This window comes from Malus sylvestris, chromosome 5 (genome assembly GCF_916048215.2).
Source record: "Malus sylvestris chromosome 5, drMalSylv7.2, whole genome shotgun sequence".
In the NCBI taxonomy this organism is placed as follows: Eukaryota; Viridiplantae; Streptophyta; class Magnoliopsida; order Rosales; family Rosaceae; genus Malus; species Malus sylvestris.
Window position 1 is genome coordinate 25,300,154 of NC_062264.1, and position 25,236 is coordinate 25,325,389.

The window sequence follows — 25,236 nt, forward strand, 5'->3', positions numbered from 1 at the left end:
TGACCCACAAACTTGACCCGCTTGTATCTCCTTCATCCGAGCTCCGTTTTGGGTGATCTTGGTGTCCATGGAAAGCTCTTGGCGAGCCCTACAACTCTGTAGTGTTAGATTTTCCATTTTCTTATCCAATTTTCCAGTTCGAGGCAGCAAAGTTCCGTAGGTTTTCCGGCGGTTTTGTCATTTTCCGGCAATTCCGGCAACCATTTCCCTCAAGTGAGGTATGAAACTTTACCTACTCTTCATAATCTTCAAGTTGGTATGCTTGGTTTGTGTTTTTGTAGTCGTTTTAGTGTTGGGTGTTTAGAACCCTAGAAATCCGGTTTCCCCGGTGAAATTGGATGGCATACGGCTTGAATTTGTCGTTGGGTTAGTTGTGAAAAGTGTTTCCCTTGTTGAGTTCTAGCTACCACATAATTTGAACTCATTTAATTAATATTGAAAATTTGGGTTTTCTAAACCCTCCACCTTGGCTACCACCACGTGTGGCGGTGCGTGGGACAGTCCACGAGTGTTGTTTAAGTACCAAATACCTTCTAGTGACCCTGTGAACCTATGTCTAGCTTGGTTTCCCGAAATTCAATTGTTTGGTGTGGTGATCAAATTGGACCGCCACTTGTTTGTGTGATTGATGACAATCCGATCTTTGGTTCGTCGTACAATTTTGTGAACACCTTAATTATCAGTTGTTTGACCTTTGAGAGCTTACCGATCAGAAATCCGATGTGCGGATCTTCCGGATTGAATAACCTTAATTTGTTGACCTTAATGGACCTACCTTATCGACGGTTGACGCTTTAGTTAACGTGCTCTACTCTTGAGTGTTGCTTACCTCTAGTATGTCGTTGAGGCTTGATGGAAGTTAGTTGGCTCATCACGATGATGTGTCGTTCCCAGTTGACGTGTGTCTCGATATATGTATTGGTGGCACCATATTGAGTTATACTTGTTTATTAAATGTGCTTTCTATTGAATTGTTATTTTTATTTTTAGCATCGATCTATGTTTAGTAATTGTGAATCGACTATAGCTTGGAAACGTTTATGAAATGTGGTTAGATATGTATGAGGTGTATGATTATTTTCATGACAATGTGATCCTAGAATCCTATTAGAGGTATGTTGTAGCACTTATATGCTTGGGTGACATATTAGTGGTGACCTCGAGAAGTTGATGGTGTAGGTGACTACGTTGTAACTCATAGGGGTTGAGATGCGGATAAGTTGAGGTGTTGAGTTTACTACACCATGTAGTAGTTGTACATTGATGGTCCTGCTTGGTATATCCGCATTGGGGGACCATACGCATTCTAGGAGTGATCATGCTTGGTATATCCGCATTGGGTGATCACTACCTACCTGATTATTTTGACCCTGCTTGGTTAATCCGCATTGGGGGTCATTAGTGGTCCTGCTTGGTTAATCCGTATGGGGGGACCATACTATAAATGGATCGCGCTTGGTTAACCCGTGTTGGGTAATCCTTATGGCCATGTATGCTTAGGAGTGATCATGCTTGGTTAATCCGCATTGGGTGATCATGCTTGGTTAATCCGCATTGGGTGATCACTTCCTAATAGTTGTAGGGGTGACTCTGCTTGGTTAATCCGCATTGGGGGGGGGGACACTGCCTACTTGGTTACTTTCTTAAGGGTGGCTCTGCTTTGGGGGGGGGCACTTCCTGTTTGGTTACTTATGTGGGCTTCAGTTGAACTACGTCCCTCTGGCCCTAGTTTTAATGTACATATGAATGATGGTTTTTGAGAATCTTGATGGTTTGAATGGGATAAGTCGTTGGATGTATGGGTGACTCATTCGGAGTTGTTAGAGACTTGATTATGTTTTCATATTTACGAACTTATATTTGAGGTTATAAACTATGATCAATGGTCTTTCTTTTTATTGATTATCTCATACTTGTAATTTGGTTCCGTTGAGTGGTCCGGAACCCAGTGTTGGATTCCGTTGAGTGGTCCGGAATCCTTGCTTTTGCTCATTTCCATAAGGTTATCTTAGAATCCTAGATTCGAGTGAATGAGAATTACGCACAATAGATCTTGTGCATACAAATTAGAATTATCATGTTATTATTCATAACTCAAGCAGGGAATTATGTAGAGTTCTTTAATTAAACTCGTGAAATGATGTGCTATCTCACTGATTGATTAACATAATTAAATATTAATATTGTGCTTCGTGATTCCCTGATATGTTACAAGCTATGGATAGAGATATAATGTTGGAAGCATAGTGATTGGTATGATGTAGTGAAATGTGATTTGACTTGTGTATTGGAAATGGTTGTGTCATGTGATTGAAATGCCTATTGAATTGCTTGGGAGATGTGAGATCTAGTAATGGACCGATAACCCATTGTGATGGGGATTTGTTGCTCGATATTAGTTCGTTTTGTTGAGTCTTCGTGAATTGAGTAACTTGAATCCTATCTTGTTCCTTCGAGCCATAGTTATGCTTCTTGGACTTCCGTTCGGTTCTGTTGAATGGTTCGGAACTAAGTTCTGTTTGGATTCCGTTGAGTGATGGTCCGAAATCCCTTCTACTCTGCGATTTCGTTGAGTGATGGTCTGGAATCGTATCCTGGTTTGGATTCCGTTGAGTAAGTTCTGTTTGGATTCCGTTGAGTGATGGTCCAGAATTGTATCATTGACTTGTTAGTTCCTTGGATTGATATCAACTTCTGAGATGTAGGCTTCGGCCAAACTGTATCGCTCTAGCCCTGCGTTTTGGTATATGATGTGTTGTTGATTGATGTGATTATGGAATAATGTTGGTTGTGATTTTTGTCATTATAATTAGACTCGTTGACTATTTTGGCTAGAGAATAGCATGGTGATCCGTTGATTGTTCTTTGAGACGTTGCATATTATGAAATGGAGAATCATGTGAAATGTAGTGATTTATATGAAGGATGAAGTGGAAAATATATGTGTGGGCATAGCATACCTGCGTGCATGACAAGATGATAGTTGTGTATGGCTTATGGTTGAAGCGTAGTGTGGTACCCTATGTTTTTTTCACTATAAGTATTTTATGAAAAGATTAAAGTTTGACGAACATTGAACTACAAATGACTTGATCTCTATTGAGGGTATGTAGGCAGTCTAACGAAGAGGTTAGATGCAGCCATAAATTGTACGAAAAATGCTATGAAATTTGAATCTTGATTTATGCTTTGTACATATCCCGAAGGCGGGGTATGTTAGATGTACGGGTATTGGTGAAGTCACGTGTAGATTCTGGACGTATGTTGGGATCGGGGCGTGACAGAACCTCCATCAACTTGATGTAAACAATGCCTTTTTGAATGGGGACCTTGATGAAGATGTGTATATGACTCTCCCACCTGGGTTTGGACGAAAGGGGGAGACACGTGTTTGCAAGTTGCAAAAATCCCTATATGGCCTTAAGCAATCGTCCCAACAGTGGTTCATAAAACTTTCGACATCCTTCAAACGTGCAAATTTTTGATAGTCCAAGGCCGACTACTCACTCTTCTTCCGCACCCAAGGTAAAACATCCCAAGGTAAAACATTCACTGCCATTCTTGTTTATGTCAATGACATCATCTTGGCAGGCAACAATTTAGAGGACATTGAAGCCACGAAAACATTCCTCAAGGAAATGTTCAAATTAAAGGACCTCGGACAACTGAAATATTTCTTGGGCATTGAGGTGGCAAGGTCAAACAAGGGGATTACCATTTCCTAGAGAAAATATGCGTTGGAGATTCTTGAAGATACAGGATTCCTTGGCGCTAAACCAACGCCAAGTCCCATGGAAGAAAATTTCTCTCTCAGGAAAGATGACGGAGAGTATATTTTAGATCCTTCATCTTATCAGAGGCTTGTTGGTCGGCTCATTTACTTGACTATCACACGACCCGATTTAGTATATCCGGTTCACATACTAAGTCGCTTCATGGACAAGCCACAAATGCCACACTTGAAGGCAGCATATCGAGTACTACACTATCAAAAATACTCATGGACAAGGTTTGTTCTTCTTCGCAAAAAGTCTAATCCAATTGAATGCCTTCTACGATGCAAATTGGGCTCAATGTTGTGACACTACGCGTTCAGTTACTGGGTATTGTGTGTTCCTTGGGAAATCATTGGTCTCTTGGAAAACCAAGAAACAAGTCACTATATTGCGATCAAGTGCGGAAGTGGAGTATTGCTCCATGGCAGTGACGTGTTGTGAGATTGTTTGGTTGAAGTCCATCTTAAATGACCTAGGCATTTCACATTCATTTCCTGTCAAATTATATTGTGACAGCTAGGCTGCTCTCCACATTGCTTCCAATCTCGTGTTTCATGAAAGAACTAAGCACATAGAAATTGATTGTCATCTTGTACAGGAAAAGGTCCAAAGCCGAATGATCAAGACAACTCACATATCAACATCCCAAAAACCAGCAGACATGTTTACGAAGCCGCTAGGTCTTTCACAGTTTACAACCTTACTTGGCAAGTTGGGAACCATCAATATACATTCCAACTTGATGGGGAGTGTTGAGAAAAAGGAATGATTTGGAATGATCCTCTGACTTTGTATATTTAATCCCCTTCCTTGATCGCAGGAGTGTAGGTGAAATAATATCTTGTATAGGCTGATTTGTAGGATCTAAATTGATCCCCGTGTTGTATATAATCTCTTGTACCAATACATTACAATATATGACATTCAGTTTTTACACAAAAACTGCCCTTACACTAGGTTGGGATGAATATAAACATTCTCAAGGGCTTCAAGAGCAACTTACATATTCAAATTGCAAAGGAATGGGATGGGATGCATGGCGTGATATAGTTACTGATTCACAGATTAGAATTATGCGAATGGCAACTGTGTTATCGAAGTATTTTACACAAGAAGAAATTAAAGTGGCATTTCATCTTGAATTTGAAGAAGAAAGTAATGTATGTCTCTCTCTCTCTCTCAGTTGTTAAATTGAACAACTCGGGTTTTCTGCTCTCTAACACATTTATTGATGAACAGGAATATGTTTTTAAATCTCCAGTTTGCATTGTATGTCCGGGAAGTGCAATTCCAAGATGGTTCCCAAATGAAGTTGATAAATCTGTACTACGGATCGAACTTGGTTCAAACTTCTTTAACGCTAATTTTTTGGGTTTCGCTTATTCTGTTGTTGTTGCATTCAAGAATTATAATGTTGGAGGGAGTTTGAGGGTTGGATGTAAAATCAATTTCAAAGACTCTTGTGATCATCGTGTCCATCATCGGAGTTGCATGGTTGCCGAATATGGGGAAATCAATGAGTGCAAGTTTGAAACGCCTCACGTGTTCATCTGGTTTAGTACCTTTGACCATGTAAAGCAAGGAAGCTACAATGGCGTCACCGAGGCCATAGTTGACTTCTACCCAATGACAGATGATCTTCCTGATGGCAGAGCCGTTGATTGTTCCAAGATAAAGGTGACAAGGTGTGGGGTCTTCCCAATGTATGCCCCAGTTGATTCGATATTGGCATCGAGGATGAAACAGGTGAGGGAGCTAAACATAGAGGCACACGAATCATTTCCTTATTTAGTCGATGTCATGTTTAACAGGAGGGCAGCCAGACATGATCTAAGTCTCTGAATTATTTTGTAATTTACATGCTGTTTCTTTATTTGTGCAATTGAGATATACAAGTCAACTACTACAATTGCTAAACTAAGTTTTCATCTAGTCTCTGCCCTCCAGTCAACTGCTATCACATCTCTTACCAGCTATTGCTTTGAGAGTCCTAAGGAGGGAAATCCGTCCTTCGTCTTTGTCTATTCAGTCCGAACAGATCTATTCTAGTTCTTTAAGAAGAAGACTAGCTTGGATCTGAAATTCTCACACCAGTTGGCACTTTATGTTGCTCGTCCTCAATCCTATAACCACTGTCTTTGTAAATTTAGTCTGCAAAACATCCTTGGCCTTAATTTAAGGAGCCTGGCTTTACCTCATATGGCTTTCCTGAGTCCAATTAACTTGATAGTCACACAGACAAAGGGGCCTATGAGATTGCATTTTGGCTCTTCCCATGAATGCGCCTATCACATCTCTAACTTTATGATCTTACCAGACATGGTCCTAATCTCATGCGCCATCGTTTGATGTCTAGAATTGGCTTGGGGGGTTGGATAACTGTTACCAGACAGAGACTCAAATAGTGTTGAATGAAGAAATGAATATCCACTTGTATAGTTACATGTTCTTTTGAAAGCTAATTGTACGCAAATGTAAAATCAAATTACTAAGAAGGATAATACAAACACGGAGAATGATTCTGTGATGTATACATAAGCAAATAAGAAGGATAAATTTATTTCGACATCTAGTTAATTCACATAATCATTTTACTTTTTTAGATAAGCAAATAAGCTTTCTGGAACTATGAAACCAAATTGTACATAGATGTAAAAGTCTCTGCTCCGCACAGCCGGAAACTAGCCTAACACACCAAGTAGATAAACAGGAACGCTATGTAGCTAGTCTCTGCAACTTCTTTCATGCATAATTCGATCCTGAGGTGATTAAAACGTCTTCCAATCAGTCATACACTATCTCTTTTTTTTCAAAAAGTAGAAAATAAAAAATAAAATAAAATTACGCAGTTCCCATCTCTGCATCTTATTTCTTGGTCTGAAAGTCATCCCACAGACTGACCAAAAAAAAAAAAAAGAAAGTCATACCACAGACTTACCCTAGGCTAATTCTCTATCAAAAGAGCACAGCGGTAATGTGTATATATATCTGTGTGTGTATATCTTCACTGTCCAAAGATTGTTATTTAATGAAGATTTTTTTGGTCCATCATTCTTGTTCTCATTGAAAGATTGACTTGTGGGGTTTGTAGGTTCTGAAAAGGATATGGCTTCGTCTTCATCTCCTCCACGTTTTTCTATACCCCCAGCTCTTCGAAAAAGTTTGATGTACTTAATAGTTTTAGAGGCGAGGACACCCTCCGTACTTTTACCAGCTATCTTCATCATGCCCTAGCAAGAAAATCGAAACCTACATAGATTGCAGAATTCACAGAGGAGATGAATTGCACCAGCCCTTCTTGATGCTATCGAGAAATCAGAGCTTTCGGTGATCATTTTCTTACAGAACTATGCGCATTCCTCATGGTGTTTGATTGAACTGGTGCATATAATGGAATGCAAGGAAAAAAATGGCCAATTGGTTGTACCCATGTTTGACGACATCAGTCCATCAGATTTAAGGAAAGAAAACGGGATTTATGCAAATGCAATTTTCTTAATTTTTTCTGAGCTAGGTGTCCAAAGACATATTGGGTGTAAAGAGAACTTCTCTAAAGTCAACCTATCATTCTGCCTCCCATTGAGATTAGTTGGGCAAGTGCCTCGGTTAACTGTTGTAACCCTAGTATAGGAGTACGTTCACGCATGGTCGGCATAACTCTGCCAAGTAGACATTAAGATATTAGCACAATAACTTGCACCATCCGATGCAAATGTATACCTACTAACCATGCTATGATACCAAACTGACCCATCCTGACCCAATAACCAACTAGCTAAAGGGTCGTAATGTGATAGCCGACACCAAGTTGACAATGTAACCTCGCCGTAAGGTGATGAAACACCATCAACTTAATGACAAAAGCCATAATAAGAAAATTATGATGTGAACAAATTTGAACCAACGAGGCTCTTTTATTAATTAATTCAAACTATCCTGCAAATCCTACACAACCACCCCACTTGGGGACTGTGGGAGGATAAAATCCGGGTTTCGACTCATGGGCCAATCCAAGTCACCTAAGGATGGTGTTATGCAAGATAAACCGTAAGGAAAGCCCACGAGGAACAAGCAGGTGCACGTGTCCAAGTAACCGCCTCCATTACGGAGGATCACCGAGGAAGTGGGAAAGGAAGGTATGATGTGGTGCTTGTTCCCGAAGCATGCAGTCATACTACGAGGACCACTAAGGAAGTGGGAAGGAGAGAGAGATCATGGTACTTGCTCTCCAGGCATGCAATCCTATAAAGATGGAGTGGAGCCAAAGAGCAAGGGAGGGAGAGAGGAGAACCCGAGAAAATCCAAAGAGTAGAAATCAATCGACTGACTTGAGCGTCGAAGTATCTTTTGCAGGTACCCGCTCACCAAACTGCGGAGGAAGATAATTTTGGGACATCTCGAAGAAGGATTCGGCGAACGTGAGGATTGCGGTTAACAAATCTGTGGAGGTATTTCTTCTTGAGGAAATCTCACTCCAACAGTTGGCGCCGTCTGTGGGAAACACAAAATCAAACTACAAACATGACTGGATCCGCACAAGAAGTTCTGAATCCCTCTGAAGGCGTAGGGACTCGATCGGTACATGCTAGGTCTCAATCACAAAATAGTGAACCCAGTCTTGCCATGGAACAATTTAGAAGGTTAACGAGGGAATTACGTGAAACAAAAAAGATAGCAGATGAGGCATTGAAGAAGGCTGAAGCGAGAAATGTCGTAGAAGATGTAGCAGGCACCAAGAGACAACGTGCAGAAGAGGATGATAAGGAAGGTAGCTCTAGTAGCGCGCCATCCAGTAACTGTGTTGAAGTGACAAAGAATCAAGGCGAAAGGGGCTACATCGGAAAAGGATCGAAAAAGGTAAAAGATGTTGATTTGCGAGAACAAATTGAGAAGATTGTGAAGGGATACAAGCCACAAACCCCAGCGGAGCTTGCCTTAGAAGCGGCCAGAGGAATTCACAAATCGCCGTTCACAGAGGACATCCTGAAAGCTAAAAAACCTGCCAAGTTCACCCAACCAAAGTTTAGGTTATTTGAAGGCACGATTGATCCTGTCGAACACATTTACCACTTTCAACAGCAGATGGCACTTGAAGGAGACGATGAGGCCCTCCTGTGCAAGTTGTTCCCCTTAAGTCTTTCGGGATCATCTTTAACATGGTTCAGACAATTGAAATCGAGGTCTATCGGAAGTTTCACAGATCTCTGTGAAGCATTCATATCTCAATATGTTTGTAATCGGAGGCCAAGAAAAGATGTTACGATCTTGTTCAGCACCAAACAAAATGTTGGCGAGAGCCTCAAGAGCTACATGACTAGGTTCACGAAAGAGATGTCTACCCTAGAAGAGTGTGACTCTCACACAGCCGCTTTGGCATTCCGAGAAGGGGTGTTACCTAGAACAAAGATGCGTAGGTCGTTAATCGAGACACCACCACTGGACATGAGGGAGGTGATGGCCCGAGCTGATGGAATCATCAGATTAGAGGAAGAAGAACTTATCCAATCAAAGCAGGCCACCGCGACTATTGCTGCATCTCCAGCAGACATTACCGCACTTACCTTGAAACCCACAGCTCAACCGAGGAAAGAAAGAAGATTTTCACGGGATCCGAAGGATGGGTTTAGTGAAAGATCCAGACTTGATCGCCCAAACACTAAGCTGACAGTGAGCTTGGGCAAAATTTTTCACGAGAACAAGGGAAAAGGAATCTTTCGTGCGCCGGCCCCAATTCGAACGCCACTAGAGAAGCGAGACAGGAACAAGATGTGCGCTCATCACAACGACTTTGGTCATACCACTAATGTTAACACGTGGGTTCATGTTAACACATGGATATCACGTCATCAATTAAATAAGATTTCATACATCAAATATTGAAAACCAAGAAACTTTATAGTAGTAAAATAAGATTAACCAGAATACATACATATATAAGTCTTTGAGTTCATCATTTCATAATTTCTTGTTATTTAGTGAAGACTGTAATTTGATGAAGAATTTTTGGTTCATCATTTCTCGTTCTCATTGAAAGATTGACTTGTGGGGTTTGCAGGTTCCAAAAAGGATATGGCTTCGTCTTCTTCACCTCCGCCTTTTTCTATACCCCCAACTCATAGAGGAAAGCATGATGTATTTATTAGTTTCAGAGGCGAGGACACCCGCCGTACTTTTACCAGCCATCTTCATCATGCCTTACTTAGCAAGAATATCGAAACCTACATAGATTGCAGAATTCACAGAGGAGATGAAATTGCACCATCCCTTCTTGATGCTATCGAGAAATCAAAGCTTTCGGTGATCATTTTCTCACAGAAATTTGCGTCTTCCTCATGGTGTTTGATTGAACTGGTGCATATAATGGAATGCAAGAAAAAAAAAGGCCAATTTGTTGTACCCATTTTTTACGACATCAGTCCTTCAGATTTAAGGAAAGAAAACGGGATTTATGCAAATGCAATTGCTGAACACGAAAAATGCTTAAAGGGCAGTATGGGCAAGGTGCACAAGTGGAGGGCTGCTTTGGCGGATGCTGCCAATCTCTCTGGGTTTGATAATTCAAGCAAAACAGGGTAATTAGTTCTGTCATTCATTTGTTTTTACTCACGGCTATTTTATTTATTTATATATTTATTATACAAGCTTATTTGTAATTGGTAAGTAATATAATTAGGTAGCAAACTAACTAAGTAATTTGTGAAGAAATGTACTATAAAATACATATAGGAGTAACAGGATTAATTAAGGCATACTTATTAGTACAGGATTAATCAAGGCATACTTATTACTAACTGATTTTTGTCCTCGTAATCATATATATTTGTCAGGACGGAGGCTGAATTAGTTAAGAAAGTTGTAGACGATATTTGGACCAAATTGAATGAAAAATCATCAACTGTTTTGAAGGGCCTGGTTGGTGTTGTGCCTTGGCCCGTTTGTCAGTGCGGAAACGAGATTCAGATTACAACCTCACCAAAATCACACTCAGTTAAACAAAATAAAATACAAGAAATAAAGACACTGAGAAATTTACGAGGTTCGGCAAAAATCCTGCCTACGTCCCCGGAGAGATATTGCTCTTCACTATGAGAATAACAGTACAAGTTACACTTGAGTTAAATCGACATAACCCAAACCCCAATCCCTTGTACCCTCACAGAATTTTACTAAGAGACTCACTCTCCCCAAGAGTTTCTCACTCTTACTCTATATTTTCTCTTCTTTGTGTTCTCCTTCGGATGCTCTCTCTCACCCTTTCTCCACTTCGGCTCTTTGCAATTAAATGGACAGAAAAGTGAATCAACCTCTCCTTTTTTGCATAGACACAATGATGATCCATCATGCTTCCTTTACCTTTTACTCAAAACCCAAAACCACTTTCGTGGCATGCAAATGGGAAATCAATAAAAAAATGCCAAAACAAAAGAATCCCATGAAACATCATCATTGTCTTCCACTATTAGCCAAAATGAGATAGGGACATATTTGGCCACTATTCCGAAAGCATAACACACAAAGTCACTTAGTTGTTAACAGCTCAAAATATGAGCCAAGCACAACAGTTGGAATGGAAAGACGCTTTGAACAAATTGAGTCGTCATTATGCCTTGATTCACTTGATGTTTACAGTATAGGTATCTGGGGCATGGGTGGCATTGGCAAGACAACTCTTGCTGATGTTGTGTTTCACCGACTCTCTTCTAAATTCGAAGCTTCTTGTTTTCTTGGAAATGTTAGAGAGAAATCAGAACAAAAAGATGGACTAGTTCACTTGCGAAATACACTTCTTGGTGAGATATTAAGGGAAAAAGATCTAAATATCGGCACTCCAACAATAGGATCAGATCTTGTGAGAAAGAGGATGGGGTGTATGAAGGTCCTCATTGTTCTGGATGATGTAAATGATGCAAACCAATTAAGTTTTCTAGCCGGAGATCCTGTTTTATTTGGCCCTGGAAGTAGAATCATTATAACAACTATAGATAGGAGCCTACTCCAAACATATGTCGACCATAACAAAATATATGAGGTTGAGAGATTAAATTTTGATGAAGCTCTTCAACTCTTTCATTTGAGTGCTTTCAAAAATAACACTCCTAGAGAAGATTATACAGAGTTGTCAAAAGTTGTGGTAGAATATGCTGGAGGAATTCCATTAGCTCTTCAAATTTTGGGTTCCTCATTCCTTCACTGTGAGAGCAAAGCAGATTGGGTAGAGGAGTTGAAAGAATTTGGAAACGAAAAGATCTGGAAAGTGTTGAGACAGAGTTATGATGGATTGAATGAAAATGAGAAGGAGATATTTCTTGATATAGCATGTTTCTATCAAGGGAAAGATGTATACATTGTAAATGAAATGTTACATATGTATGGTTTTCGTGCAGCGGGAATCAGAGTTCTGACTGATAAGTCTCTCGTATCAGTTTCAACAAATAACAGCCTGGAGATGCATAATTTGTTACAAGAAATGGGTAGGGAAATTGTTCGCAAACAATCTATCGAAGAGCCCAGAAAATGCAATCGGTTGGTCATTGTTGAGGATGTCAATCATGAATTGAAAACCAATACGGTAAGAGCCAAATCCATCCACTATATTTAAAAACTAAAATAGTAAGGTAATAGTGGTAAATATATAATCACATTTTTACATGTTCAACTTCTCACATCTACACTTTGCTCTTGACTGCTAGGAAAAGGCAATGATTCAAGCCATTCTCTTTAGCAGGTCTGGGATTAAAGGGATGCACTTGAATCATGCGGACTTCAAAAAGATGTACGATCTAAAATTGCTATATGTTTATAGCTCTAGCTGTAACATGTACTGCGAAGTAAAAGTTTCTCTTCCCCATTCTCTTACTTATCTTGACTTGGAAGGATACCCATTCAAATCTTTTCCATCAAAAATTTCTTCGGAGAATCTTGTCGAGATTCAAATGCACAACAGCCACATTGAGCAACTTTGGAACGAAGGCCAGGTATGTATATGCAATTATTTTACTAGTTATTACATATATCTCTTAGTTTGCTTGTTTTGTTGTTTGTTATTCTTTCTATTTATCGTTGATTTGTTACAGAATCTTAGGAACTTAAAAGTGATGGATCTTGGTTTGTGTGATCGTCTCATTAAAGTTCCAGATCTCTCTCAAAGTCCAAACATTGAGCATATAGATCTTTATGGGTGTAAAAGTTTGGTTGAAATTCCTTCGTATTTTCAGTATCTCGAGAGGCTTAGTTATCTAAACTTGACAGACTGCACAAAACTCAAATACCTTTCAGAGATGCCACACAGTATTGAATACTTATATTTAGATAGCACCGCAATAGAGGAATTGCCTTCATCAGTTTGGTCTCTTGAAAAACTTTGTTCCCTGGAAGTTCACTTTTGTGAAAACCTTAAGAATCTTCCAAGCAACACTTGTAATTTGAAAGTATCCGGTTCTTTTAGTCTAAAGGGCTGCTCATCTCTTGTCGAGTTTTCTAAGATTCCCAGGAATATAACAGAGTTAGATTTGAGTGGGACAGCAATTGAAGTATTGCCCGCATCACCACTGGAGTGTCTCCCTGGTCTTGGTGAGATTAAACTGAACAACTGCAAAATGCTTGTGAGTCTCCCAGAAAGCATTGGTAATTTGAAATCACTTGAGAGACTTGATCTGAGCGGAACCGTGATCAAGAGCCTACCTGCAAGCATCAAAGAAGCTTCTCGGCTGCGTTGGCTGTGGTTAACCAATTGCAGGAGCCTTGAATCTTTACCAAAGCTTCCAGGCGTACGTTGGCTTCAGGCACACGGCTGCACGTCACTCAACAGAGTGAGTTTAAAGACTGCGCTTGCTCTAGATTGGGATGAATATAAACATTTTCGAGGGACTCAGGAGCAATTTACATTTTCAAATTGTGGAGTAATGGTACGGCATGTCCGGGGCTATATAATGGCAGATGCGCTCATTAGAATTATGCGAATGGCAACTGCATTATCAAAGTACCTTGAACAAGAAGAAATTCAAGTAGCATCTCATCTAGAACTTGAAGAAGAAAGTAATGTACGTTTCTCTCTCTGTCTGTCTGTCTCTCTCTCTCTCTCACAAATTTAATAACTGTGATTCTCTGCTCTCTAACACATTAATATGTTTTCTCTGAACAGGAATATGTTTTCAGATCCTTAGTTTGCGTTGTATGTATCGGTGGTGAAATTCCAAGTTGGTTCCGTGACAGTTGTGATCAATCTTCCATAAGGATCAAGCTTTCTCCAAAACATTTTGGTGGAGACTTCCTAGGTTTCGCTTATTCTGCTGTTGTTGCATTCGACAACTATAATGTAAAAGGGAGTTTGAAGCTTGGATGTAAGATTAATTTCAAAGTCAATGGTGACCATCGTTTCTGTCATCGGAGTTGCGTGGTCGCCGACCATGGAGAAATCAGTGACTGCAGCTTCAACACGTCTCACGTATTCATCTGGTTTAGTACCTTTGACCGGGTAGATAAAGGAAACTTGAATGGCGTCACGGATGCCATTTTTGAATTTTACCCAGTAATAGACCAGCGTCCTGATGGGAGAGCCGTTGATTGTTCCAACATCATTGTGACAAAGTGTGGGATCTTGCCGTTGTATTTGGGAGATGATTGGAAAATAAAAGGTTTAAAAACTTCGTATGCCGCAGTTGACTTGATGTCAAAAATGGTGACAAGTCGACAGACACAACGCAGCTGATCGATCCACAATGGGGTCTCTTTCCGATGATGTATAATGTATAAGTACAATGGTAATATGAAATGTATAAGCACAGTGGTTATACAAAGTTTCTGTGATAATGTGCTGGAAATGGTCGAAAGCTATTCTAGATGTACATGTAAGGTCCTCCTTTCTCCGATGTAGAATTCATGTATGCTCTCAACAAACTCAACCTCTGTCTATAAGACTTTTCTAAACCAATTTGAATCACAATAGTTGACTATAACAACTAGTTTCATACTCGCATTATATCATAACTTTTTTCTTTTTTGGAGAACCTCACCGGTAATAGGAATTTAATCATATTAGGCCATCTCCAACTGAAGGCTGGCCAAAGGGTTAGTTTTAGCCCTCTGGCACTTCAAGAAATTAGTATTTTAATTAACAGTGTAGGATCATATTCCCTACCATCTCCAACCGAGGGCCAAATGGTTATAGGGCTTGTTTTAGCTTGTTACAAAAAAACAGTCTCCAATCGAGAGCCAAATGTTGAAGATCAACACCAACCAATTGGTGTTTGAATTCTAAAAGATTCTAGCAAGGAATATTAAGGTGGCCGATGCATGCTTGAATATGCTAGACAATTCTAGCAAGCTATTGTCGGTAAAGTGTTATGCTAGAAAACTCTAGCAAAGTAGCATCAATTTGAAATAGCCAAGTCGGTTAACTTAGGCTGGAATAATCTAGAAAAATGGTATGTTGGTGGAAAATCTAGAAACAAACCACACGTGGTTGGGAAGTAATTAAGTAGGTCGGTTGTGATTAGAATATACTAGAACATGTTTGAATTAGTGGTTAGGATGTGATCATAAGCACCGACTCAATGGTGTCGGTATGTACCATCTATATATATGAGATGGTTGTATTGTTAGATGTAACCAACCAACCAATCAAGAAGGCAACCAAGTGAGAGTAAGAAATAAGAATAATTTTGTAGCAGTGTGAGTGATATAGAGTGTATCTCTAAAAAGTGAGTGATTGTCATTGCTTCTAAAGTTGCGTCCTTGTGAGTGTTGTAATATTTTGTGTGTGTCATACAAGTAATTTATTTACTTGTGTTGTCTCTCCAATACTTGTGTTAGAGTTGTGTTTTTTTCTCAATACCAAAGGACTATAATATGGAATGTGAAGAATTGAAATAAAATGATGTAAGATAATATGAAATAGTGAAAAAATGTGAGAAATGGTGTATGAAAAAAATTAGAAATTAAAAAAAAAGGTCAAAAAAAAAAAGCTAAGCCCTAAACCCTAAAGTGGGCTGGGCAATGGAAAAGAACAAAAAAAAAAGTAAATTACACAGTAGCCCCTCAAGTTTTGAGGTCTATTACAATCTCATACAACATCTTCAAAACATTTCACTTTCATACCTTAAGTATTATTTTATTTCAAAATAATACATCCGTTACATTTTTCATCCATTGATCCGTTAAATACTGACGTGGCTGTCACGTGGTTGCCAAATGTCTGTCATGTGGCAAATAAAAAAAATTTAAACCTGAATTTTCTTAAAAATAAAAAATTAAACCCACTATCCCTACCCCCCCAGCGACCCAAATCCCTCCTAACCCAAAATCCAAAAACCTGATGCAGCAGCAAGAAGAAGAAGAGGGAGGAAGAAGGTAAAAAAAAAATCCCAAAACCCAGTTCTCCCCCCCCCCCAGCCACCCAAATCCCTATCCCTAACCCAGAATCCAAAAACCTGTAGCAGCAGCAAGAAGAAGAGGAGGGAGGAAGAAGGGAAAAAATAAAAATAAAAAATCCCAAAACCCAATTCCTTCCCCCCCCCCCCCCCAAATCTTATCCCCCTCATCCTCCTCTCTTTTCCCCGCAACCCCCAAACCCATCTCCCCCATCTTCTTCTTCTTCTTCCCTGCAAACCAAGAAAAAAAATAAAAAAATAAAAAATAACCCCTCCATATCCCGTCTCGCCATCGCCGGATTTAAGGAGTGTGGAGTGTGTAGAGAAGGGAAGAGGGTGGGTGCGAAGGTGGGTGCAGAGGGAGGGAGGGCCACGGGTTAGGGGGGTGCACAAGGAGGCTCGCAGGTGGGTAGGGGTTCTTTTTGGGTTTCTGATTTTGCGGGGTTGTGGGTTTCTGGGTTTTGGTTTGGGGTGGGGGGTTGACGGGGTGGTTTATTTCAGCCTTTTTTTTTGTAATTTTAATTATTATTTATATTTAGAAGATTTAGGTTTTAAATAAAAATTTTAAAAATTAATTTTTTTTTTTGCCACGTGGCATATATGTGGCAGCTACGTCAGCATTTAACAGATCAATGATATTGTATGAAGTTGAAATAGACTCCAAACCTGAGGTATGAAAATGTAATTTACCCAAAAAAAAATTGAAATTGGGCTAGCCAGTGGGCTGGCTGGCTGAAAGTGGACAGCCAGTTGGTCTTTTGGCCCTTTCAGTTGAAGACGGTTTTCGGACGTTTTTCGGTTGAAGACGGTTTTCGGACGTTTTTTTGCCCTCTGGCCTTCTGGACCCTTCGGTTGGTGATGATCTTACTTTCCATTGGTTGTCAGGGATATGAAATTCCAAATTCGTTCAACAATCAGAATGAGGGATCTTCCATAACTATCAAGCTTCCTGCAAATTGGTTTCGTAAAGGTTTCTTGGGTTTCGCTCTATCTGTTGTCGTTGCATTCGACAGTTGTCTGGTTTAATGGGTTGTGCAGTTTGGATGCATGTACAATTCAAAACTAGCAATGGTGAAAAGCCTTGAATTCAATTGTCCTTTCCAAGTTCCATGTTTGGTTGGAAAAGTTTATTCGTGCAGATTAAATTCAGATCACGTCTTCCTGATGTATGAAGCCTTTGAACTTTATAATAAGGATTCGAAGTACGAACAGAGTGCCCTCTGTTGACCACCTGAAGCCCTTTGAACTTGAAAAGAAAAAGAAATAAAAAACTCCGCTGACTTCTACCAGCTGGATACGTTCAGCAGACTTCACTGGAGTCATATGGTGAAAAAGTGTGGCATGTGTTTGTTTGGGCCCAAAATAACAGTTTGGGCCGAGGGAGGAATCACTTTCGGCCCGGGATGACGGACGACGAGAGGATCATGGGGCGTTCAGCTCATGGGCTTCTAGGCCTAGGTCGGTTAAATCAGGGTGCAAGTCGAGTCCTAATACAATAGGGACCCTCGACGAGATCAGTAAAATTAGAAGGCGAATCCGGTCCAGTTAAGGACTAGATTCGTAGTCCTAACAGAGATAGGACTGATCGAGATAATGTTAATCCGGAGAGGGAAACCTAGTTCGAATAGGATAGGATCTCGGGCTCGGTGTTCTGCTACTATAAATACAAGACATTCAGCAATGGAAAAGCCACAAAATCAATACAAAATTGCCCTGCGCAAACTCTCACAACTTGAGATCTTTTTCTTTTCCTTTTTCGCTGACACATCTTCCGTTGGCATCAACAGCACTGTGGAAGCAACCGGTGGTATCTTAAGTCGGCATAGATAGCTCTGTCACCGTAGAGTCGGTCGGTCTCGCAGTATCTTCCGTTGGAATCAACAGCACTGCGGCGAGAACGGTCGGTTACCTATCCAAGTCTCGGTCGAGAGGGGTTTTCGGATCCTTGTTGGTCGAGGTCATCTCATTAGCCTTCTCGGCGAGGTGAGGTGTCACAGTTATTATTTGGCACATTGCAAGCCGAATTCGGTTCGTGAACTTTGTAAGAAATAGCAGCCTTGTCTTCAGGCTCGAGAACCCAAGAGGCCGAGACGTGTTCCTTTCTCGGCCGCAATCGCAAGACGCAGAAGTCAGTAGCGCGACTCAACACAGCATCATCAAATTTACTCCTCGGCCGAGCCTCGGCCGACGAGTTGGCACGCCCCGCAATCACCGAAGGACGTAGTTAGCTTAGAATATACTCGGCATGCGCGCCACGTAGGCTTTGTAGTTTCGAGGGTCAACATTTTGGCACGCCCAGTGGGACCGTGTGCTAAACTACGAAGTTCATGCCAATTGAAACACGATCGGTAAAAAAGAAAACAGCTATGGGAAAGTCGACAGCCGATTTACCGAGTCAGAGCATAGGACAGAGTGTGCCACATGCGCAGAATCCCCTTAGCGTTGGTACACCTGAGTCCACGAGCGCGACTCGCCGAGAAAGAGAACTTAATCTCGGCGGTCAACTCCGTGGTTTAGAGATCCCTAACAGAAACACATGCGTTCTCAATGAAGGGATAATAGAGGAATGTGACGAGGATGGTGGTGAAGGATCAGACCCACCAACAAGGTCGTTTCTCCGAAAGCGACTGGACGAGCAGTCTCGGTCAGTCGAGCAGACGTTCAGTCGAGGCATTGACAAGCTGCATGACGCGATACTCAGTGCCAATGATCGGCAAACCAAGCTGCTCGAAAAGCTGGTTAGTCAAGTTGGTGGCAGCAGGCCTTTCGATCTTCGCCAGCCTTGTTTACCAGAAAACAACCCGGCACCGATTGTACCGGCCGGGCCTATTCCTGCCCTGCTCAAACCAATTAACTTGGAGAAAGGAGGAGGGTCGAATAGTAGGTCAGACGGAGCCGACCAGAGGGTCGAAACAACACCTGTTGATATGACCGAAGTTCAGCGGATGATTGACTCGGCCATGAAGAAAGGGCCGAAGTTTCCTAAGTTTATTCATCCGTACCCAGCTTACGTGGAATCGTTTGGGTACCCGAAGGGTTTCAAGATCCCAGATTTTAGTCTTTTTGCCGGTGAATCGTCTTTATCTTCGTTGGAGCACGTGGCTCGTTTCACCGAGCAATGCGGAGATGTCAATAGCGACTTTCATAAGTTACGGCTATTCAACTTCTCATTGACCGGCTCGGCGTTTGCTTGGTACATCAATCTACCCCCCAATTCCGTCCAGAACTGGGAAGAGTTGGTCGAGAAGTTCCATGAGCAGTTTTATCGACCAGGGATGGAGATGTCAGTTTCTTCCTTAGCAAGGATGGCTCAGGCATCTGATGAATCACCAATGGACTATCTCACTAGGTTCAAATCGGCCCGGAATTGGTGCCGAGTGCCCTTACCCGAAGTCGAATTCGTCAGGCTTGCTTTGAACGGCCTCGACGTCGAATACAAAAAGAAATTCCTGGGGGCAAACTTTCGGGACATGTATGAATTAGCCCAGCATGTTGAACAGTACGACTACTTGCTCCGTGAGGAGAAGGTTTCGAAAACGCCATCTCGGGGGACGTTGTACAAAAATCCTAGTGTCAGCTATGCGTCAACCGAGGATGAATGCGTCAGTGTGGATGCGGCCGAGATAGTGATAGATAAGCCATACGTTTGTAAGGCATTAACTCAGGTTGATTCTAGAGAAGTCAAAAGTCGCTCGGCTGCTGAAGGAGTGTTGAAACCATCAAAGGTCTACACTTTTGATATTACCAAGGCTGACGCAATCTTCGACCAACTGTTATCCGCAAGAATTATCAAGCTTCGGCCTGGTCACAACATTCCTAAGGCCGAAGAGCTTAAAGGGAAGGTGTATTGCAAATACCACAATTCAAGCAAACATACGACAAACAATTGTGTCGTATTTCGCGACAACGTTCAAAACTGGATTGATAATGGCAAACTGAAATTCCCCGAAAAAAAGATGAGTGTGGATACTGATCCATTCTCTACGGCAACAGTAAACATGGTCGACGCGTACCTACCCAAGGACAAAGGGAAAGGCAAGGCTGAAGTGGTTGAGACACAACGCCCGCGGAATCAGAATGTTCGGCCACGGTTCATGGCCGACTTTCGTTCAAATAAACCACCTACGGCTTTGACGGGGCCCGCTATTGTCAAACCTATGATGGATTATAGCACCGATGAAGATAGTGGGACGGCGGTGTTGTGCAGGAAATGTAGAGCGAAGGTCGACAGTGAACTAGAGGAGAAGCCTTCTTCGGAGCCTGTGGCCGCAACTCGGCAAAAGGTAGCCAATAAAGGCCACCATCACGGGGTTTTTGAGAGGCTTAGTTCTAAAGTACGGAGGGAAGAGACACCCCCGGTCAGGCGGCGCCTCGATTTTGATGCTTCATTTTATGACGATGATTACTATAAGCGTAATTCTAGCAGTTCAGGATCATCACGGAGTCAAAAGACCTTCAAGCCTCCCGAGCCTAAAGATCAACGTTGGTATACATATCATTCTTCGAAAGGCGTCTACACCGCGTTGTCCAAATCTCAGAAACGCCAGCATCAACGGATAGATTGCATGGCTCGCCGACAAGCAGCCCAAGAAACTTCGGCCCCTAAGTGGCGGCCGAAGGATACCGTTGCCAGTGATGAGGAGCGACCACCTCCAGCAATTATGACGGAGTTGGCTCAGGGGAAACGGCTGGTCGATCAAGACGTCGAGACCATGTTTGAAGAAGCTGATAAACGGATCAAACTTCTCATTCGACCAGGGGAAATGAAGGCACGTTTTGAACATTTCAGGCAAGAGGCCGAAAGCAAATTATCCCCGCTAGTCATACAAGAGCCTTTGGTCAAAATTAGGCGGAATTTGCATCCCCCGTTCCTTGGGGAGTCTTTAGAGTATATGCGAGAATTTCATAAGAATCATTCGGCCAACGATCTGTATGGTTTGCCGAAGGCATGCCAGGACACCATTGATCTGATCCTGACTTGTCCGGATGCCGAGCGGATCATCTAGAAGACCTCAGATCCAGGATTGAAAGCAAGGTTCCAGCACATACGAGAAGCTCGTGTATTTGGATTTGAAGTTGACCCGTATACCGATATCGATGTCGCTGACCTTCCTTTCTCGCTAGAGGACCTTCAGTATTTACGGTATCACTTTGAAGTATTTTCGGCGGTTTCTCTCTTCGGCCTTACGGCCGATGAGATAGCACGTATTGCCCGTTTGGATGCTTATCTCGACACTAGGGATGCTCGGCTATACTACCAGGAGCAGGTTCAGGTCTTGACCCCAAGTTCGTTGTCAATCTCGACCTTACCTGAGGCGGTCGCGCAGAACCAACAAATGGCCGAAGCAGCTCCGCCGAGTGACGTTGTTGAAGGGACGGAAGAATCTCGTTGTCCGACTCTGACGACAACTGAGTCCGTAGTCGCTGACCAACTGAATGAAGAGGGTCTCGACCAGATGGGCCCGTCAGTCCTGGATAATATGGAAATTAGTATGGTCCATGTTTTACCTGCCGATTTTCAATCAAGCACGGCTCAACCAAATTTCCTCGATGGAGATGTGGTTGTCGAGGAACCTGGCCATGTTGATTTTGTATCGATTGCTGAAGGCGAGTCAATAGCAAAAGATGATAGTCTAAAGGCCGCTTTGGCCGAGTTGTTCCCTCGTTTATCATCGGCCAAGCTTCACCATTTAAAGCCATTGTATGTAACGGCACACATCGAAGGATATCCGGTTTCTAAAGTTTTTATCGATTGTGGAGCTACTGTCAATATCATGCCCCTGAACATCATGAAGGCTTTACGTCGTTCGAATGACGAGCTTATTCCGTCAGGGATCACAATGAGTAGTTTGTCGGCGACAAGTCCCACACCAAAGGTGTGCTTCCGTTAACTGTGAATATTGCCGGTCGCACCCATATGACCGCCTTTTTCGTGGTTGATTCCAAAACCGAGTATAATGCACTGCTCGGCCGAGATTGGATTCATCAAACCAGTTGTATTCCTTCCTCATTGTACCAAGTGCTTGTCTTTTGGGACGGCAAATCGGTCACTGTTCATCCGGCCGATAGCCAGCCCTTCGAAGCCAACATGATTCAAGCACGGTATTATGACGATCACGTCGGCTATATTACGTTGCAAGGCTTCAATGAAGAGGGACGGCCGACTCGGATTTCCGTTCAGAAAGCTATCGAGGTTGGTGCCGAGACTGTCCAGCAGGATTCGGCAAGACTCGAATTAGCTAACTTTCTTCCCGAAACCGATGTTTGACGCCGATCGGGAAGCACGTAGGGCCACGGTTTCATCTACTATGGAACGACTGCTGGCCCATTGGTATACGATATCTAAACAACCAAATTCGGGTGTCAACCTCGTCGAGTTCCTTGCTGAGGGAGATAATGGGCCTGTATTATCTTTTGATAAAATTCGAGCCGCCCCGGCCGAGCTCGAAGATCATCGGCCCCTTGTTAAGGACCCTTTGGAAGAGTTTAATGTTGGGACGGCCGATGACCCACGACTTTTGTTTGTTAGTGCGTTACTTCCTCAACAAATGAAGGACGAGTTGCGGGCCTTGCTTACGGAATTCAAAGATTGTTTTGCTTGGAGTTATCATGAAATGCCCGGCTTAGATCGTGCTTTAGTCGAGCATGAATTACGTATTAAGCCCGGATTCAAGCCTTTCCGTCAGCCACCTCGTCGATTCTCGACCGAAGTACAACTCAGTGTCAAGGACGAACTAGTTCGGCTTTTGAAAGCCGGGTTCATTCGGACAGCTCGATATGTCGAATGGTTGGCGAATATTGTTCCTGTATTAAAGAAAAGTGGTGCACTGCGCATCTGCACCGATTTTCGAAATCTGAATCTGGCGACGCCCAAAGATGAGTATACAATGCCGATTTCAGATCTGTTAATCGATGCCGCGGCGAATCATGCGATCTTATCCTTTATGGATGGACATGCCGGATATAACCAAATATTTATTGCCGAAGCCGATGTGCACAAAACCGCTTTCCGTTGCCCGGGGGCACTCGGCACTTACGAATGGGTGGTCATGCCATTCGGCCTCAAGAATGCCGGCACCACGTACCAACGGGCGATGAACACCATCTTCCATGATTTAATTGGCACCGTCGTCGAAGTTTATATCGACGATGTTGTCGTCAAATCTAAGCGCCGACAGACACATCTGGACGATCTCCGACAGGCGTTCCTCCGCATGCGTCAGCACAACCTCAAGATGAATCCTGCCAAATGTGCCTTCGGTGTATCGGCCGGGAATTTTCTTGGTTTTCTCGTACATCATCGTGGGATTGAAGTCGATGAGAATAAGGTTCGCGCCATCATCACTGCTCCACCCCAACAACGAAGAAACAATTACAGTCCTTACTCGGCCAGATCAATTTTTTACGCCGATTTATTGCTAATTCGGCAGGTAAAATGAAAGCATTTTCCACACTTTTGAAGCTCAAGGACTCAGATAAGTTCATGTGGAATGAAGAGCACCAGGCGGCGTTCACGCAGATCAAGGTTTCCCTTACAAACCCACCTGTCCTGGTCCCTCCTCAGCGCGGTAAGCCTCTCAAGCTGTATATTTCGGCGGCCGACGAGTCCATCGGCTGCCTCCTCGCGCAAGACAACGATGCCGGACGGGAACAGGCTATCTTCTACCTCAGCCGTAATCTGAGCCTTCCGGAGATCAATTATTCCGCCGTTGAGAAGCTCTGTCTCGCTGTGTTCTTCGCTGCATCCAAGCTTCGGCATTACATGCTTCCGTCGGTCACCCAAGTCATTGCCCAGACTGACGTTATCCGGTACATGCTTACCCGGCCAATTGTGAAGGGCCGAATTGGGAAATGGACGATGGCGTTGTCCGAGTTTAGTTTGCAATACGTGCCGCAAAAAGCTGTGAAAGCACAGGCGTTGGCCGATTTCCTTGCCCAGCACCCTTCGCCTTACGATTTCGGGGGTGCTGATGTCGAGATTGGCATGGTGGTGACCCGCGACAACTATTGGACGATGTATTTCGATGGTTCCAGTACTTCGTCCTCGGCCGGCGCGGGCATCGTCATTCAGTCTCCTCACAACGATCGTTGGTATTTTTCGCTCAAATTGGATTTCGACTGCACCAATAATCAGGCCGAATACGAGGCTCTGGTCATTGGTCTAGGCCTCCTTCTTGAACTACATGCCATTCGTGTCCTCGTCCTCGGGGATTCTGAACTAGTGATTAACCAAATTAATGGGTCTTTTCGCTGCATGAGTTGTACTCTGGCGCCTTACCACATGGTCGCCAGCTATTTGGCCGAGTCCTTTGACGGTATTACATTCGAGCATGTTTCTCGGGTTCATAATACCGACGCAGACGAGTTGGCTCAAATCGCCTCCGGTGCACAACTCCTGGGGGGCAAGCTAGGCCGGGAGATACCAATATTACAACAATTATACCCGACCTTGGTTGATCAGCAAATCCTCCGTCGAGACAATGTGATACGCACCAGGGTCATGTCCTTGCCTTCGTTGTTCGATCGGCAGGACCAGGACTCTATAGAAATTTGCGCGGCCGAGGCAGTACCAGATGATTGGAGAAAGCCCATTATGCAGTATCTTGACAATCCTAACGGAAAACACAGTCGCAGGACACGGGTTCACGCCACGAACTATGTCACGTACCAGGGCGAGTTGTACCGAAAGGGCGAAGATGGTTTGTTATTGCTATGCCTCGGCCCTCAAGAGAGTGCGCCAGCGATCACAGAGGTTCATGAAGGGGTATGCGGAGCTCACCAGTCGGGACGAAAAATGCGATGGCTACTCCGACGACACGGTTATTTTTGGCCGAGAATACTGAAAGATTGTATCGAGTTTGCACGAGGATGCGTGCAGTGCCAAATCCATGGGCCTATACAAAGGGTCCCGGCCGAATCGCTACATTCGGTCATTAAGCCATGGCCGTTTAGAGGATGGGCCATGGACGTAATTGGCAAAATCACGCCGACTTCTGGAGCTGCTAAGCATGCATGGATAATAGTCGCAACTGATTACTTTACTAAGTGGGTCGAAGCAAAATCGTATGCCGAGCTAACATCTAAAGAAGTTT

General features: G+C 42.8%; 2 protein-coding genes across 11 annotated transcripts in view; both read left to right on the forward strand.

Moving 5' to 3' along the window:
* LOC126620704 (disease resistance-like protein DSC1) overlaps window positions 1–5,708 on the forward strand; it is a 53,832-nt gene extending 48,124 nt beyond the window's left edge. For 7 of the 9 annotated variants that reach the window (XM_050288934.1, XM_050288940.1, XM_050288946.1 and 4 more), the window contains one exon: window positions 5,339–5,708. In XM_050288934.1, coding sequence (XP_050144891.1) covers window positions 5,339–5,618 — 280 coding nt within the window. In that variant the 3' untranslated portion in view covers window positions 5,619–5,708. Of the gene's footprint in view, window positions 1–4,959; window positions 4,982–5,338 lie in introns of those variants that run through there. The other 2 variants (XM_050288936.1, XM_050288947.1) reach the window with 2 other exon arrangements.
* A 3,884-nt stretch (window positions 5,709–9,592) lies between these two features.
* LOC126620707 (disease resistance-like protein DSC1) lies at window positions 9,593–14,734 on the forward strand. Of its 2 annotated transcripts, none has more exons than XM_050288969.1 (6): window positions 9,593–10,348; window positions 10,604–10,688; window positions 11,338–12,345; window positions 12,467–12,751; window positions 12,851–13,816; window positions 13,918–14,734. In XM_050288969.1, exons 1-6 carry the CDS (start codon window positions 9,846–9,848, stop codon window positions 14,482–14,484), a joined length of 3,414 nt encoding a protein of 1,137 aa, XP_050144926.1. In that variant the 5' UTR covers window positions 9,593–9,845; the 3' UTR covers window positions 14,485–14,734. The 2 variants fall into 2 exon arrangements, with proteins under 2 accessions (XP_050144926.1, XP_050144927.1); XM_050288970.1 differs by having other exon boundaries at window positions 13,932–14,096.
* Window positions 14,735–25,236: the final 10,502 nt, after the last annotated feature.

Bases quoted from the DNA above. Each gene is read 5' to 3' on its own strand.
- LOC126620707 (XM_050288969.1), top strand. From the start codon at position 9,846: ATGGCTTCGTCTTCTTCACCTCCGCCTTTTTCTATACCCCCAACTCAT. The intron at 10,689-11,337 runs GTTGGTGTTGTG...CCAAGCACAACA, and splicing joins CAACTGTTTTGAAGGGCCTG to GTTGGAATGGAAAGACGCTT. The intron at 13,817-13,917 runs GTACGTTTCTCT...TTCTCTGAACAG, and splicing joins AACTTGAAGAAGAAAGTAAT to GAATATGTTTTCAGATCCTT.